General features: G+C 34.8%; 2 protein-coding genes across 3 annotated transcripts; one reads left to right on the top strand and one right to left on the bottom strand.

The window, feature by feature from the left end:
- The first annotated feature begins 3,296 nt into the window (after positions 1-3,296).
- Positions 3,297-6,941, top strand: LOC116015518 (probable CCR4-associated factor 1 homolog 7). The gene is made up of 3 exons (XM_031255613.1): positions 3,297-3,476; positions 4,679-4,787; positions 5,851-6,941. The coding sequence occupies exon 3, from the start codon at positions 5,924-5,926 to the stop codon at positions 6,746-6,748; it is 825 nt and encodes a 274-aa protein (XP_031111473.1). The 5' UTR covers positions 3,297-3,476; positions 4,679-4,787; positions 5,851-5,923; the 3' UTR covers positions 6,749-6,941.
- Positions 6,942-7,286: 345 nt separating this feature from the next.
- On the bottom strand, positions 7,287-10,675 carry LOC116015517 (SUN domain-containing protein 4-like). Of its 2 annotated transcripts, none has more exons than XM_031255611.1 (6): positions 10,612-10,675; positions 10,391-10,523; positions 9,631-9,846; positions 7,886-9,162; positions 7,706-7,791; positions 7,287-7,565 (listed from the first exon to the last, which is right to left on the bottom strand). In XM_031255611.1, the coding sequence occupies exons 3-6, from the start codon at positions 9,788-9,790 to the stop codon at positions 7,337-7,339; spliced, it is 1,752 nt and encodes a 583-aa protein (XP_031111471.1). In that variant the 5' UTR covers positions 9,791-9,846; positions 10,391-10,523; positions 10,612-10,675; the 3' UTR covers positions 7,287-7,336. The 2 variants fall into 2 exon arrangements, with proteins under 2 accessions (XP_031111471.1, XP_031111472.1); XM_031255612.1 differs by having other exon boundaries at positions 7,886-9,078.
- Positions 10,676-16,094: the final 5,419 nt, after the last annotated feature.

Below are 16,094 nucleotides of genomic sequence, written 5' to 3'. Positions count from 1 at the left end.
CATAATTTTAGAACTCTATGTTAACAATTTTTGAACTCTATATTCACAATTTTTAAATTCTATATTCATAAGTTTTTTTAACTCTATATTCACAATTATAGAACTCTATGTTCACAATTTCAGAACTCTATATTCAATAGTATCACACAATTTTACAATCTATATAACAAAATTGTGAATATAGAGTTAAACAATTGTGAATATTGAATAATGCAATTTTTTATATTGAGATTTAAAATTGTGAACATAGAATTTTAAAATTGTAAACGCAGAGTTTTTAAATTGTGAACATGGATATATGTTCACCTTGCAAGGTAGACCGGGGTCCATAGCATAATTTGTCTTATGAGGTGAGATCCACACTAGTCTAAGCATATATACTCTCATACAAACAAAGAACATCAAGAATTAATTTGAAGTAGTACTATTAACTAGACCCTCGATCAATCTTATCCACTCCTTATTAAGTATTATTCAATGTCATTATACCTTACGTAGGCTTGAAATTAAGTCCTAATTTGTGTTGTTACATGACTAATTTGTATCTAGTGGGTTTCACATCTAAACATGATGGACTAACTCTATTTTTATCATCATAGGACCCAAGTTTACTATCAAGTTGAAAGATTAGTATTTTAGCACAAATTGAGAATTATAGTAAGTTTGAAAGTTGTATTTAAATTTAATGGTCTTTTAATTGTTAAAATTGGGTTAATTACAAATTTTGCTCATTGGTAAAAATTAGTCAAGCAAATTCTTTAATTATAGAGTTAACTAATGTCACCACTAATTATTCACCAATGTGGCATACAGTCACACGTGTTTGACATGTTATGAGGATGCATGACATATTTTGCGAAACAGTTACTGTGGTTTGAGGACTTTAAACTCCTAGGTTTAAAGTTCACTCCATACTTTTACTATTTGTATTAGTTGTCATAACATGTACACAATTCAAAACAAAATAATAATTGTCGTGACTAGATGAATCAAAATAGCATAATTAGGCTATTCTTGCATATTTTAATAACTAAAAGTGCAATTAACCTACTTAAGTATGTAGAAAAATAATTCCTTAGTTAGCAAAACTAATTGTATTATTTTTTTCTTCTAATTTTTATAGTTAAGAGACCGATTAATTAAAATTAGTAGTCAATTATTAAAGTGAAATACCACAATAGTTTAAAGATTAGATTCAAAATTAATTCTTACGTTACAATAAAAATAAAGCTCAAGTGTGCGTCTATGTATATAGACGCACACACAAAGCACAATTATTAGTATTTACTAGTTTTATACGCGCATTGCGCGAATGGGTTAATGCCCAATGTTTATATTTAAATAAATATCTGAAAGTATATCAATGCAAGATTATATAGGAGAAGTTTATACATGGGTAATTGAATGTTGAATTTTTTTTATTTAAATATCTAACTCAAAGTATATGAATCCAAAGATATTATAGAAAATTCATTATAATTATTACTAAAATAAATGTTTGCAACCTTGTAAAATCGATAGTCTAAATATTTGGTCTAAAAATGATAGTCTAAATAAATACTGCTTTTAATTTGAATTTTTCTAAGTGTTCTAAATTCTCTTTTGAGTAACATTGTCATTGTCTTCATCCTTACTATTTGTTCTCTTCCTTTTTATTGGTAGTGTGTTATTTGCAATTCGGTTATTGTTGGTAGCATAGATGACAACGTCATGCAATGGAATTATGACATAGGAGCTATTGACTTTCCTTTAGGTGTTCTGCTTGGGGTTCATTTGGTTCAACTATTATTGTTGAATGAGTTATTATGGATAAAGAAATCCCTAGTTTAAGAAAAAAAAAGATTAAATAAATTAATAAAAATTTGAAAATTTAAAATATTATGTATTCCAAAGATATTAAAAGGTAGTTTCTCGCTTCAATTTGCTGGGTTATGAGTTATTTGAATACTTTTATTGTCAACAAATCCCCCAAGTAGTTAATATGATTGGTTTCAAACTATTCTTTTTTATTTTTTCATGGTATTAAAGAAATACATATGTATCACTTTTTTTTGTGTAACTACTAATTTATTTAATTCAATAAGAGTAAAATAGAGTGATTCCGCTTCAATTTGTTGGGTTATTATTTGAGTACTCTCTTTGTCAACCAATCCCCAAGTAGTTAATATAATTAGTTTCAAATTATTTTAAATTTTTTTTCATAGTATTAATAAAATACTTGGTAAATAAATATATAACATTATTTTGTACTATAACTTTGATATTTAATTACAAGATATTGTAAAAATAAGATAATGGACAATGTTATTAATATCAATTGATAAATTTGAATGTAAAGAATCTTTGCATGAGAGAAAATAAATACAGTATAACTAATGAAATTATTTCTCTTATTTAATTTAATTTTTTAATAATGAATAATTTTTTCAAATAAAGTTATTGTAGACACATAATTCTAAATTAAAGAAATACATATGTATCATTTTTTGTTGTAGCTACTAATTTATTTAATTTAATAAGAGTTAAATAGAGTGAGAAACTTAATTATGTCAAATTTGATTGACATGAGGTTCGAACCTAAGACCCTTTCTTATAAAATTAATGGGTAAGTTAAAAGTTAACGGAATATTAACGGAGAAGAGAATATTTAACGGAAAACTTAACGGATAATCATAAAAATAAGGTTAAATTAGGTAATCTCTATTAATAATATTAATCTGAATTATCTTAACCATCTATTTGATTAAATAATTCATCTGAACCATTAATTTGATTAAATAATTTGACCGCCATTTTTTCTACCCATTTTAGGCCTAACTCTCTTTGGCTCTTATCAGTATAGTAGATATAGAGATATATTTTGGAAAGAAAGTTAGAAAACACAAGTAAAAGTAGAGAATGGGTATGTCAAAACATCATTAGGAAATTATATTATTTTATATCTTATATAAAAAATTAGAGTATTTCAAGTTGTGCGTTTGTATTTTTTTTACTGATATTTTAAATTTTTTGATCTCCCTGGATTATATTTTGTATCCCATGAATTTACTCTTAAGTCTATGAAAATTGTCGAATTATATTATTGGAAACTCTTAAATAAGACTTCTCATCCGTTAATTAAAGCTTTTACGCTGATGATGTCAAAAGTCAAATTGCAAAATGGAGAGGAGTGTTTTGCATAAATTGTAAAAGTTAGAGGGGATCTTTTTAAATTTAGGATAATATTTTAAATGTATTGAGCACAGAGGTGTTCAATCATTCGAAAATAAAATAATCAATAAATAAAATTGAAGGAAAAAGAAAAGGCACCATCCATCTCTCTGCATCGCAGTCGCACAAGGCCTGCAGACCCCCATTTTCCTTTTTCTTTCTCTTTCTCTTCATCTTCTTCCTCTCACTAAAATCTCTCTCTCCCTCTCTCTCTCTCTCCCTGTTTCTCTCTCTTAAATTGACTCGTCCGACTCCTCTCAGATCAGGTTTGTATCTTCCCCATGATATTGATCTAGCTTTCTGTGTGCTGAAAATTCAGTGAGTTGTTCAAAATTTTGCACTTAGGGTTTCTTCTACAGATGCATACTCTTGGAATACTAGATGGGTATGTGTTTGTTGAAGTTGATTGTGAGTTTAGTCGGTATAAAGTGAACTCTTTGCCGTTTCTGTGGTGAGTGAAGTATGAGGTTTTGGCGATTTCAGATCGATTCAACTGTGGGGGGTCTAATGGAGCTCGATCTGGTAATTGGGGGTTGATTTGAGTCCAGCTTAAGATTTGTTTGGATCTTTTTCTAAGGATAGAATCAGCTCAACCGGGCAACTTTTTTGCTAGTTGTCAGCTTGATATAGGTTAAGGAACTATTCGAATATTAGTTACTGGATATGGATTTAAAGTTATTTTCTTTAAAATAACTTCGTGTCAAAGCAGTTTTTCCTTTTACTATGCAGAATCAAAAGAATTGGTAGAACTATTCGAGCGGTCAAAATAAAAATTACAAATACAATAATGCAATTTGTGCTGTATAACTTTTTGTTTTTAGGTTCTGATGTCTTGCTCTATATTATCTTACAAGCAAGAAGAAAGTGAGCTTGAATTCATATCCTAGGACTATATTCAAATAGTTTTGTGACCTATTGAACTGGTAGATAAGTTGACAGGTCAAGCTGATTCGAACCTGTATTAAGAAAACAAAAGAACCTTAAGCTGGATTCAAATTAAAAACCCAAATATTATATGGAGCTCCAATAGATCTTGAGTTGAAGAAAGGTCACCCAGGACTTAGACTTTAATCATCACAAAAACCCAAAAATAGAACTTTATAGGTGACAATTATAAATCTCCAAAAGATTATCTTTGCTGATGTTCTGAAATTACAGATGTTGGATTTCTTTACTGAATTAGCTAATTTTGTTTAAAGATCTGTGCTTTTTCATGTTTGCTCTCACATGTTAAACACATTAGGCTAACAACAAGGAAAGGATTGGTGTTGGGGTGATAATGATAGTCATTCATTGTTTTCTTTTCTTCGAATCCTATTTTACTTATTCTATTAGGAGTACTTGGCCTACATAAGGCTGAATTTCTTGGATTATTGTATTAAACGCATGTTTAAATGATGTGTATTTATATTTTGCTTATGATTCTTAATATTTGACTTACATTATCTTTGTGGTTGAGATATGACAGGCTAGCTATATTGGCTTTTTGGATTGTGCTAATAAAAGGATTAAAAGCAAATCTAGCTGAAACCCCAACAAAAAGGATGAACTGGTCAAATCCCAAGCCTGCTTGATCCGTAATGCTCTTTCTTCCTAATTTCTGTTTGTCGTTTTGCTTGTGGTTAGTTATTTATTAACTTTTGTGCTATACAAAGTTGGTAAAGGATATGCTTAGATCATGCCACGTGATGATAATGGACTCTGAATTATAAAGTTTTGGAATTTGCCCCGTCTGTATGGTCTCCGTAACGGTTTGGTCATACAAAATTACTCATTACTTGAGGACTGACATGTTTTTCTTTTGGCCATTAGAATACAAGGTCTTTGGGAAGGACTGATCCTTGATGCCCTTAAATATTTCTGTCACTTTTTCCTTGTAATAAGCTGCATTTTGCAAATAGATTATCATGAAATAATTTCTGTCAATTAGCTGATATTAGGACGGCAACAACATAGATGGGGAAATAAGACATAAAAACTTGAAGAGATGTACTAAAAGCACCAGCAGCAGGGAGCATAGGATGAGATAATTGCACATTTGCTTATAAATTATTTGTAGTTCAATGTTTGGTGACTATGAGTTTGTAAATAGTGGCCTAGTTACTGCCAGTTTACACTAAAGAGGAGGGTGAAAATGTAGGGCTTTGGTTGAATAATAAGAAACATCTAGTGAATGGTCAGTCATCAGAGGTGAATTGTAAGATTGGTTAAATGGGGAAGAGAAAGAAGGGGATGGAAACTGAAGCTAATTTATTCCACTTTAAAAACATAAATGCTATGTTTTTCCATGTAATTCTGGATAAGAAGATATAGAAGGCCCATATACCTTTATGTCATTCTATACTCAATGACTAACTTTGAAGATTTCAGCGATGGTAATGTTGATAATGGAATAAAAGAAAAAGGTTTGGTTGATGAGTTTTAGTAAAAATATATTCCTTATTTATGTAAAAGATTATGTACTGCTGTCATACAATTGATATGAAAATATAAGAGTTGTTTATATGTTACTTATCCAAAAAAGGACAAGAATCACCTGTATTTTATACCATATAGTTTCCCCCATCTATTATATTACCATCTTTTGTTGTATTCCCCTTTTGGTCTTTGGTTAATTCTTTTCTTTGGTGATTTTTGCAGATCTAATTAAATAACAAGGCCACAATAATTGATACACTGAGAACCCTGCGCTTCATTTGTGACCAATACAAACATGTCTGTGTTGCTGAAAAATGATTCTATCCAAATTAGAGAGGTTTGGAATGATAATCTTGAAAAAGAGTTTGCTCTTATCCGTGAAATCGTTGATGAGTATCCTTTTATTGCCATGGACACTGAGTTTCCCGGGGTAGTTCTTCGGCCTGTTGGCAACTTCAAGAATATTAATGAGTATAACTATCAGACGTTGAAGGATAATGTGGATATGTTGAAGTTGATTCAATTAGGTCTCACATTTTCAGATGAAAATGGTAACTTGCCTACATGTGGAACAGATCACTATTGCATTTGGCAGTTCAACTTTCGTGAATTTGACATGAGTGAGGATATCTTTGCAAATGATTCCATCGACCTGTTGAGGCAATCTGGCATTGATTTCAAGAAGAACAATGAAATGGGGATTGATGCAACCCACTTTGGTGAGCTACTGATGTCGTCTGGTATTGTATTGAACGATGGTGTGCAATGGGTGACATTTCACAGTGGATACGACTTTGGGTACCTCCTCAAGCTATTAACCTGCAAGAATTTGCCAGATTCCCAGAGTGGGTTCTTCGATTTGCTGAATATGTACTTCCCAATTGTGTATGACATTAAGCACTTGATGAAGTTCTGCAATAGCCTCCACGGTGGGTTAAACAAACTCGCAGAGCTGTTGGAGGTCGAGAGAATCGGGATCTGCCATCAAGCTGGTTCAGATAGCTTGCTCACCTCTTGCGCATTCAAGAAGTTGAAAGAAAACTTCTTTAGTGGCGCAACCGAGAAGTATGCAGGTGTTCTGTATGGTCTCGGAGTTGAAAATGGTTCTGACAATAAATAGACTTAAAGGAGGAGGTAATGTACTTGTGAAGAAAAATAAGATTAGAAGAGTTGATGTATGTTGAGTTGTGTAGAAGAACATGTATCATGTGTCTGTAAGAAATTTAATTGTGATCAAATATCTGTAACGACAATATGGATTTCACTAAGAGAGTCAGCTTCTAATTCCATTTCCATTTCCAATAGTTTTCCAATTTCCCCTCTCCTCTCCTTTGCAGTTAGTCAGTCAAGATGACTGAAGATACAAGCTTGTAATTACAAGGTCATGAATTCGAACCTTAGTTTTTTGGTTTGAGTTGATTTATCTTCTTGTAATCTTTTACCGATTAGGGTCACATGGCGAGTTTTATCCCGTGTACACTTTTGAGTAATGGTTACAGGTTTCTCTTGTCATCCAAATAAAATTTATCCCGTGTACACTTTTGAGTAATGGTTACAGGTTTCTCTTGTCATCCAAATAAAAATAAAACAAAATGCAGTTAGTTTTTACATTTGGTTTGTGCAATAGTACTTTTTGCCTTTAGAGAATAATAGCTGCCTAATAGAAGAAATGGATGTATGTATATAACTCTGGAAAAATTGACAAATTTTACAAGGATAAGATGATTACTGTGGTGATACAACTCATCAGTAGGAAAAACCAGGAAGAATCAATGGCACAAAATTTCCTGGAATTCTCAGATCTAAAAATGGCAAACACCATATGTATGAACATCCTCACAACTGCCAAGATCCCAAATAATAAACATACAATAAGTATAACGATTCCTTTACTCTCCATATGTACTTGATTCTTCCGCACCTCTTCCACTTTAAGTCTGCATTTTTATCCAAGTGTTCGAAAGAAATATGATCATTACAACACAAAAATGGGATGAAAAATGGCATGAAAGAAATTTCTCACATTTTAATCGTTCAAGTAAAAGATAAGGAAAGTCGGATATTTAAGATATCAAACCTGAGGTTAGCATTGTCCCGGATTATGTTCTCCAGCTGCATGGAAGTGATGGATTTCCAAGACATGAGATCATTGATCTCCTTGCTCTGCAAGAAAAAGTAGGGTTAGAATATATTAAACCCTTCCCATTGAAGTGAAAACAGACCGAAACGAAGCACAAAAAGGAATATGCATGCATACCATTGCCACATTGCTCTCTGATAAACTCTTTATATCTGATGTGGTCTGCTGCAGAAGGGCGTCCTTCATTACTATGTCATTGTCAAAGTCACTTAAAACCTTGCCATATCTAGAATTCAACTCTTCCAGATACCGTTCCAGAACTGACAAATTTATATCCAGAGATTGAACTTTTTTCATAAGAATTTTAAGAACGCTATCCCCGGGCATCCTGTTTATGTGTTGAGGACGAATTTCCTCGGTTTGGTCAGGGGCACCATTTGTCAGCAGTCTGCGTTTGGTATCCGAGCTTTCAAGCACAGGATCCGTTTCTGAATTACCATCTGTATTTTTATTGCGCTCAACTTCAGGGGATGGCTGCGGGGTTTCTACAACTCTTTGTTTATTAGTTTGATCAGATGAGAACAACTTATCGGAAATAGAAATAAGATCCTCAAGCAGTCTCTCAACAGCATCAACTCCATACACTTCCAGAACACTTAATGTACAGTAGAACTCTGAACCGTAATGACTCAGAAGATTCAATTTCAAATATCTCACCCATTTTGGCTCTGGAAGAACAAACCTCCGAGCATGCTTGACATTTCCTGCAGTAAAATTTCCAAGTTTGACCCATGTGTCAGTGGGATAAACAGGACTGCCAAGAAGCTCAAAATCCTTCAGATTGGACGAGTAGTGCTCGAAGTTTGCTATTTCGATTGTGTCCACTAAAGTTTCTTCCGAGAGTTCTATGACAACAAATTTCTCCTCAGCAGAGCAAGGATTTCTGAGGTATTTGTCTTTATCTCTGCTCAAGATATTAGAAGCACCTTTCGCTTCCTTGTTGTACGCCAAGACCTTGGCTCCTTTGGAAGCAGACGCGTAATTGTACTCTTCCCCTCCCGGCTCCATCCGGTGGGTGACACTTCCAGCCTGACCACTTACTTCCTGAGCTTTAGTGTTAAATGCTTTGCTTCTGAACTCATCAAGGCCTACAGGGATTGTGTGAGAAAATCTGTCGGACTTGGAAACTTCCGATTCTGAATTTGCAGTATCTGATTTCCCTGCATACACTTGCTCTTCAATGCCATTTATTGAGTTTATATTCTCCAAACTGATTTTTGATTCACTAAGAATGTTCTCCTTTCCAGTCATCACGTTAAGTGAAGCCTCGGCTGACTGTTCAGAACTGATTGTATCCGAGGGTTTTTCACCTGCGGGAAAAACAGCATTACTGCCTGCATCAAATCCAAGTTTATCTTCATCCAAAGTTCTTATGCTAGCCTCTCCAGACTCGCCTAGATCCATCAAAACGAACATGAATGTAAAAGAGTCAGAAGAATTTGGCAAACATACTACACAAAAATGATCTCAGCTAGATAACATATATATACCATTAAAGGAACCAAGACAGACTACTTGGTTGAATACACAGTCATACACACATTAAGGAAACATGCCCTAAAACAAAATTCCCCATGCCGGGGGTAACCCAGCCAAGATGGCTAAGGATACAAACTTGTAACCACAAGATCACGAGTTCGAATCCCAGCCCTCTTAGTTTAAGCCGGTCAGCTATGGGCGACCTAGGCTGGTTTAACTCCTTGTGGTCCTTTGTCAGCTAAGGTCATAAGGCGGGGTTACCCAGTTCACAATCACACACACATTAAGGAAACGTGCCCTAAAACCAAACTCCCCATGCCTCCATCATTGCTTTCTGAAATAGGAGAAATTCACTAACTGAAAATTTCAATTGAAAAACTGACCTTTGAAAAGGTCACCATGGCTTATCCAGGAATTTGACAAGAAGACAAGGCCCCATATAGCAACAACGAGATAAAGAGATACTTCGTAGAAAAAATTTCTCCCCCAGATCACTTCCTCCAATGCTCTTCTTTGCTGAAGAGCTCTTCGTGACCTCTGCATTGCACATAATCCAATCTGCCGCGAATAATGAAGATCCCTCCAGAGAAATCACTTATCTGGGTTCCACAATCAAAATATAGCATTTAGGATGATTGCAATATTACTAATCTAATAGATTAACACAAAGCTTCATAGCAATAGTACTAGTCAAACAATTAAGCACACACCTTTTCTCTATAAAGTCAAATAATCTGAATGCAATTCAATCAAACAAAAGAAAAAGCAGCAAATAACAAACCAGATATTAGGTCTGCTTTTCCTCTACCCTATTACTGTCAAGAATCTCAAGATGTATAAAGCATGGTAAGCAAACAAACAAAACAAGAATTGAACCCTTTCCTTCTAACTAAAGCTTTCTTCCTTTTTATTTTTGCCTGTAAATTCCCAAACTTACATTTCACTTCAACTATCAAACCTTAGAGCTGACGCCAAAAATTAACACTCTTTCTTTTGAAGAAAAGAAAATTGAATTTCAACAGAATAAAAAAGCAGAGCGTAAAACAAATTCAAATCCATACGAAATTAAAGAAACACCCAAACAAAAATAAGAATCAATAAGAATTGCATGGGAAAAATACAATGAAACAAAATATCACCTACCTGAAAATTCAATCTGAATCATGGAAATCTTGAAAACTGGGGTTACCTTCAAGACCCAAATCCAAAACGCCAATCTTTTCTCTTGCATAACGTCTTCTAGGGGTTGGCCTCAACCGAACATTCGATCCTTATTCTGAAAGACCAGAGTTTTAAATTTATTATTTATATATTTATTTATTTTTTAATAAAAAAAAATGTTTTCAGAATCTGGGTTTAATTACCTTAACGGTTAAAGGGAAAAGACAAAACCTGAAAATTTGTTCAGAGTTTTACTTGCAATTGAATTGGCCACAAAAGGCTAGAGAAGAGACGGAATGGCACGAATGAAAAGAGAGAGGAAGTTTGGGCTACGGGCCCGTGAGAGAGAGAAAATGACGGACCAATGATGGGCAGATATGATGAAATGATGACATGTTTGTTTCCTAGGAGTAAAATAATGGTTGGTCGGTCAGGGGTGAGACAAAAAAGAACGTAGCCGGTGGTTTGATGAGCTGGACGCTTCGTGGGAAACGTAATCCGCGCCGAATAATCAGTTCACTGACGCGAGTGCTTGCTTCGCCAGCTAGGAAAAAGTAACGGGGCTAAGATTATTATTATTATTATTATTATTATTATTATTATTATTATTATTATTAGGGAAAATGATCAAATAGATCTCAAACTTTACTTGAAAAGTCAATTAAGCACTCAAATTTTTTAAAGTTACAATTAGGTACATAAATATGCCAATTTAGTTTATTTAAACTCAATTACCTGTTAGTGACCAGTGATATCATGTCAATGAAATTTCGACAGTTGTTCGGCAACTCCGACGGCGGCGGCGAGACACTCCAACTCCTCGACAGACTCCATGGCCAGCATATCACAAAGCAGCCCATATCTCTTGGCAGAAAAATCTGCAACTTCCTCAACTCAATCTTCACCTCTAAGAACAAAACCCCACCGAGAAGATGACGATTCCGCGGCGAAGGAATGGAGCTCGGTGAGGAAATTAAGATCCATGTCTCGACCACTGCCCCATCCTACCTGAGCAAAACCCTGCCGTCCAAATACAAAAGGTCAGCCAGATTTTGCCTCGTCATCTATGGAACCACAAGCTTGAAAATAAATCAAGCCATTGCTAATGGGTTGTTTATGTAATTTCACATCTTGTCAGATCATAATCAATGTACACATCTAATTGAGAGATCATTATCTAGTGACGGAGAAGGCGACTTCTCCGTACCTGGTAGAGTTTGGTCGCCACGCCTTCTCCGGCGACTATTTGGTCTTCGCCGTCGATTTTTATTGCCGGACAACCGTCGGAATTTCAGTGACCTAGTATTACAGGTCACTAATAAGTAATTGAGTCTAGATAAATTAAATTGACATGTTTATACTTAATTGCAACTTTAAAAAGTTTGAGGGTCTAATTGACTTTTCATGTAAAGTTTGAGGGCATATTTGATCCTTTTTTTTATTATTATTATTTTCCACAAAAGGCGAACTCTAGGCACAAAAATTAGTAGATAGGTAAATTACGATAATTCAATGTAATAGACTGAAAATTTTGAGAAAAAAAAAAAAGAAAAAGAGAAAGAACATAAGAGTTGCTGAGAAGAGAGAAATAAGGGTAAGATCATTGAGAAAAAAAAGAGAATCAGAGAAGATTTTAAAAAAGATAAATAAGAATTTCATTGATAAACTCATAAAAGCTTGTAAAACAACCAACTCCAGTCTTTATTAATAGGTAATAAAAATGACAAGAATGATAAATGCTGCAACAAGTTGTTATAACAACCAAAACAAAATGTAACAATGCAACGACATCATTTTGAGCATCTTGTAGCTTCTTCCCAAAATGGCTAGTTAGTCCCTTTATTTCTAGAAATTGTCTCAACCGCGTGATCCATCACACCTAACAACCTATTAAGCGAGATGATCAGTGTGTAGTGCTCATATGGAACTCACCATATTGGGTGTAACTCCGCACTGTGACTGCTAGGACTCGATGTTGTGTCCTTACTTACAATCTACAACATAAGAACCAACTGAGTTGCCATTGCAGACATTATTATTTTTTGGCCTTGTTTGACAATTAACGGATAGCAGTTAGCAGATTGTGTTAGCAGATAGTGGATTGTGTCAGCGGGTTTGACCGGCGGATTGTATTAATGATTTATAAAGAAATGTTTGGTAAAATTAGCTGTTTACTATTAGCGATTGATGTGTAAAAAGATTTATTTGGACATTGCTATAACAACAACAATATTATTATTATTATTAAAAAAATAATAGCAATAAATATTATTATTGTTTTTTTTTTAAAAACTATTATTATTGTTATTATTATTGTTATTGTTAATGTTGAAAAAAATACAATACAATACAAAGGAGAGCCAATTGGCTCCCCTTTGTATTACTGTATTGTATCACATCAGTGAGAGAACATAGAGAAGCCTTGAAGCTCATCTATAAAAGGAGCCTTAAGGCCCCTTAATTTCTCCTTCCCATGCGATGTTATCCCACATCGAATGGGAAGGAGAAACAAGCCCTAAAATGTCAAACCCCAAACGCGGCTAACAGTTAATTTTTTTTTTTAAAAACAAATTATTCCGTCATTTACCTAACAAGGCCTTTATAATCTAGGTTATTGATTTCGCTGGACATTCATAAAAGGAATCAAACTTCCACATTGTTGTTGAGAATAAGTTTCAATGCCCTAGAACAAGCTAAGATTAACTATGTAGTTGGTGGAGGGTTTGAACCGTGACAAGAGCAAGCGTGTGATTATTTATTCAATTAGGCCATTGAACTTTAAAAAATGTGCAATAAGATCCCTCAAGTAGACAAATTTTGTTCAATTATACAAATTAGCATGTTGATTGATACATATGATTTTATACCTTTATTTGCCCCACGATTCAGGAGTTTTGTTGCTTATTTCCTTTACTTTGATACATTTAAGGCTCGTTTGTGTGTTACATTTGATCAATCTTAGTTTATTCACAAATGAGGAGCAAAAGAAGGATTTTCGGTCATCGCGGACTAGTTTTCGAGACATAAGGAATCTGCCCCGGGACGGAAAGGAGCAACGGAGCACGAAGGGAGTCAGAAGAGGACCAGAGGGCCGCATCACGACCAGCCTCACGGCCGTGATGCCGGCCGTGACCTCCACCGTGGACAAGCAGCCGGCCACGTCATATCACAGCCCCGATCTCGGCCGTGATGGTGGCCGTGACCCGGCTGCTGTCCAGTATTTATTCCGCGTTTTTCTGATGTTTGGGGTATTCCGAGCCCTAGTTTAGTTTAGTGCAAATTTTCCCTTCTTTAGAGTTTTCCATAGCATAGACTACAGCAGATTTACATCATTGAATTCGGTTTCGAGCTTGGAATCATCGTTCGGATTGGAATTACTTTCAAGAATTGTTAGTAAAGTTTTCCCTTTTTATTCTTTAATATTGCAGCTATGTTTTCCATCTTTAATTCCTGCTTTGTTGTGGTTACTTCGATCATGCGTGAGTAATTCGCTTATGGGTTTGGATTAGGGGTCCATTGTTAATCTTGATGTTCGATTTATGATTATTGCATAAAGGGATTGAATCTTTTACCTAGGGTTTATGTTGATTTGGGGATTTCTTTCTACTTGTTATTGATTGATGGCCACAATTAATTGCTAGTCTAGAAGAGGGATTCATTACAACGACAGTTAGATGGAGACCTCGAGCCTTACCAATTTCAACCTAATTTTCCTACTATGAGCTTAAGGTTATGATTGATGCATTACGACAGTGGGACAATTGTAGCCTAATACTGTTTATTGATTACGAAAGTAGCTGAATTGAATTCTTTTGTGCATTGCCCATAAATCCATGGATTAATTATTCTTTCCCTAATTTTGAGATTGTTAGAACATCAAGGTTACAATTTCCCTAATCTGGCCCATTACCTTATCATATAGTTTACTCTTTAATCAATTGCTTTCTTTTAATTCATATCATTCAGTTTTAGTTGCTTGGATTCTAGTTAATTCATATACTCTAGTGCCTAGTAATTCATACAATTACGTGTCATAGCCCCAATCCTCAGCGGAATGACATAACACACCCATTTTTACACTCCCATTTATACATCATCATTGATCCCCTCCACAACAGGTTACCTCGCCACGGTAGCACTTATGCAGTTACATGGATTATTAAATTAAACATATTCTTTTTAATATGCCACGGTGGTGCCTATGTGTATACATATGTATATAATCTACTTTTAATAGCGCCATATGTACACATATTTAATGCTTGTGCTGCCACTTTTGTTTATCTTCGCATATCCCAATGTTATGTATGCATATATTCCACTAGTGTTTACTTGTGTATATATATACCTAATATATGTGACATGTGTATGCGTATAACATGCACGTAACATGAAATTTTTTTTTTTTGACATATTCATGACAATTTTTTTGAGCTTTAATCTTAGAATTGCCTCTTTTTCTTACTTTATAATTTCTTTGCACACTTCCGGACTTGAATGATTTCTTAATTCTTAATGCAACTTCATACACCAAGAATTGTTTTGAGCAATGATGATAGTTTGGGAGATAACAAGATCTGACAAAATGAAGAGTCATACTGTCGATCAATGAGATTGGAAAAGACAACATGTCACTCATCATCTACCCACCATTGACACCAAGGACCCTTCCAGTCACGACTATCATATCAAGTGGAGGATTGGACTTTTAACTGCAAAACTCAGCCATCAATGATGTGAGTTCTATGGTCCAGCCTACACCATATATAATCTTCATACATACTCTCGACTTTAGAGAGATGGATACTCGATGGTGAAGCTTCGTGGAACCATCACCCTAGCTTCAAAGGTGAGTTTAGTTTTATCAAGGGATACTCGGAATGGATTGAGGCCATACTCATTATGTATCATGACTTCCTAGAGCTTGGAATGATCTACGATGGCATATATGCCTCCTTATTCATGTATGACCGCTCAACACATATCATACAAGCGTTATGTGAAGCGTGGTGCCCCTCGATCAATACATTGCTCACAACAGTTGGTGAGCTTTCAATTTCGCTATGGGACATACATGTACTTTGTGGTCTACCAATATCTAGCGACATCTATGATGAATATGTCCCAGGTGACTTGGAATTAACAAGGATTAACATTGACCCTTGATTCGCTCCTCGATGTTGTAGGTATTTGTTCTAAGAGTATCACTACCTTTACAACCGAAATGTGTAAAAGGGTGAAAATCGTTCAATTCATGTTGTTGAGTGGATTGAATTCTGGAGTAGGAAGCCACAAATTTATGATAGGCCATTACTGAAGAAGGAGGAGAAAAAGTAAACCTACTAAAAAACCACCCACAATCTAACTGGCGAGATCCCATGTTAAAGGGATGGACCAAAACAACTAGAGCACCTTTTATCAAGCTTAGAATCCCCCCCTCGGAGTATGAAGAAGAGACTCACCTAGCGACATACCTATCTTGTTGGCTATGTGCGTTTGTGTTCCTCGTCAAAGCAACGAGACTCATTCGCTTTCAAACTTTCAAGATGGCTAGTATGATGGCAACATGTAAGAGGTTGAACCTTGGGATCCCAGTATTCATAAGCATTTACAATGGCTAGCATGCTACATCACACTCCTATACCCTAGGCAAGCAGACAACCACTTCCTCATCCACTATATATAT

The sequence above is a fragment of the Ipomoea triloba genome, chromosome 4 (assembly GCF_003576645.1).
Source record: "Ipomoea triloba cultivar NCNSP0323 chromosome 4, ASM357664v1".
NCBI classification, from domain to species: domain Eukaryota; kingdom Viridiplantae; phylum Streptophyta; class Magnoliopsida; order Solanales; family Convolvulaceae; genus Ipomoea; species Ipomoea triloba.
The sequence above is the reverse complement of the archived record's forward strand: the minus strand, read 5'-3'. Positions and strand labels throughout refer to the sequence as shown.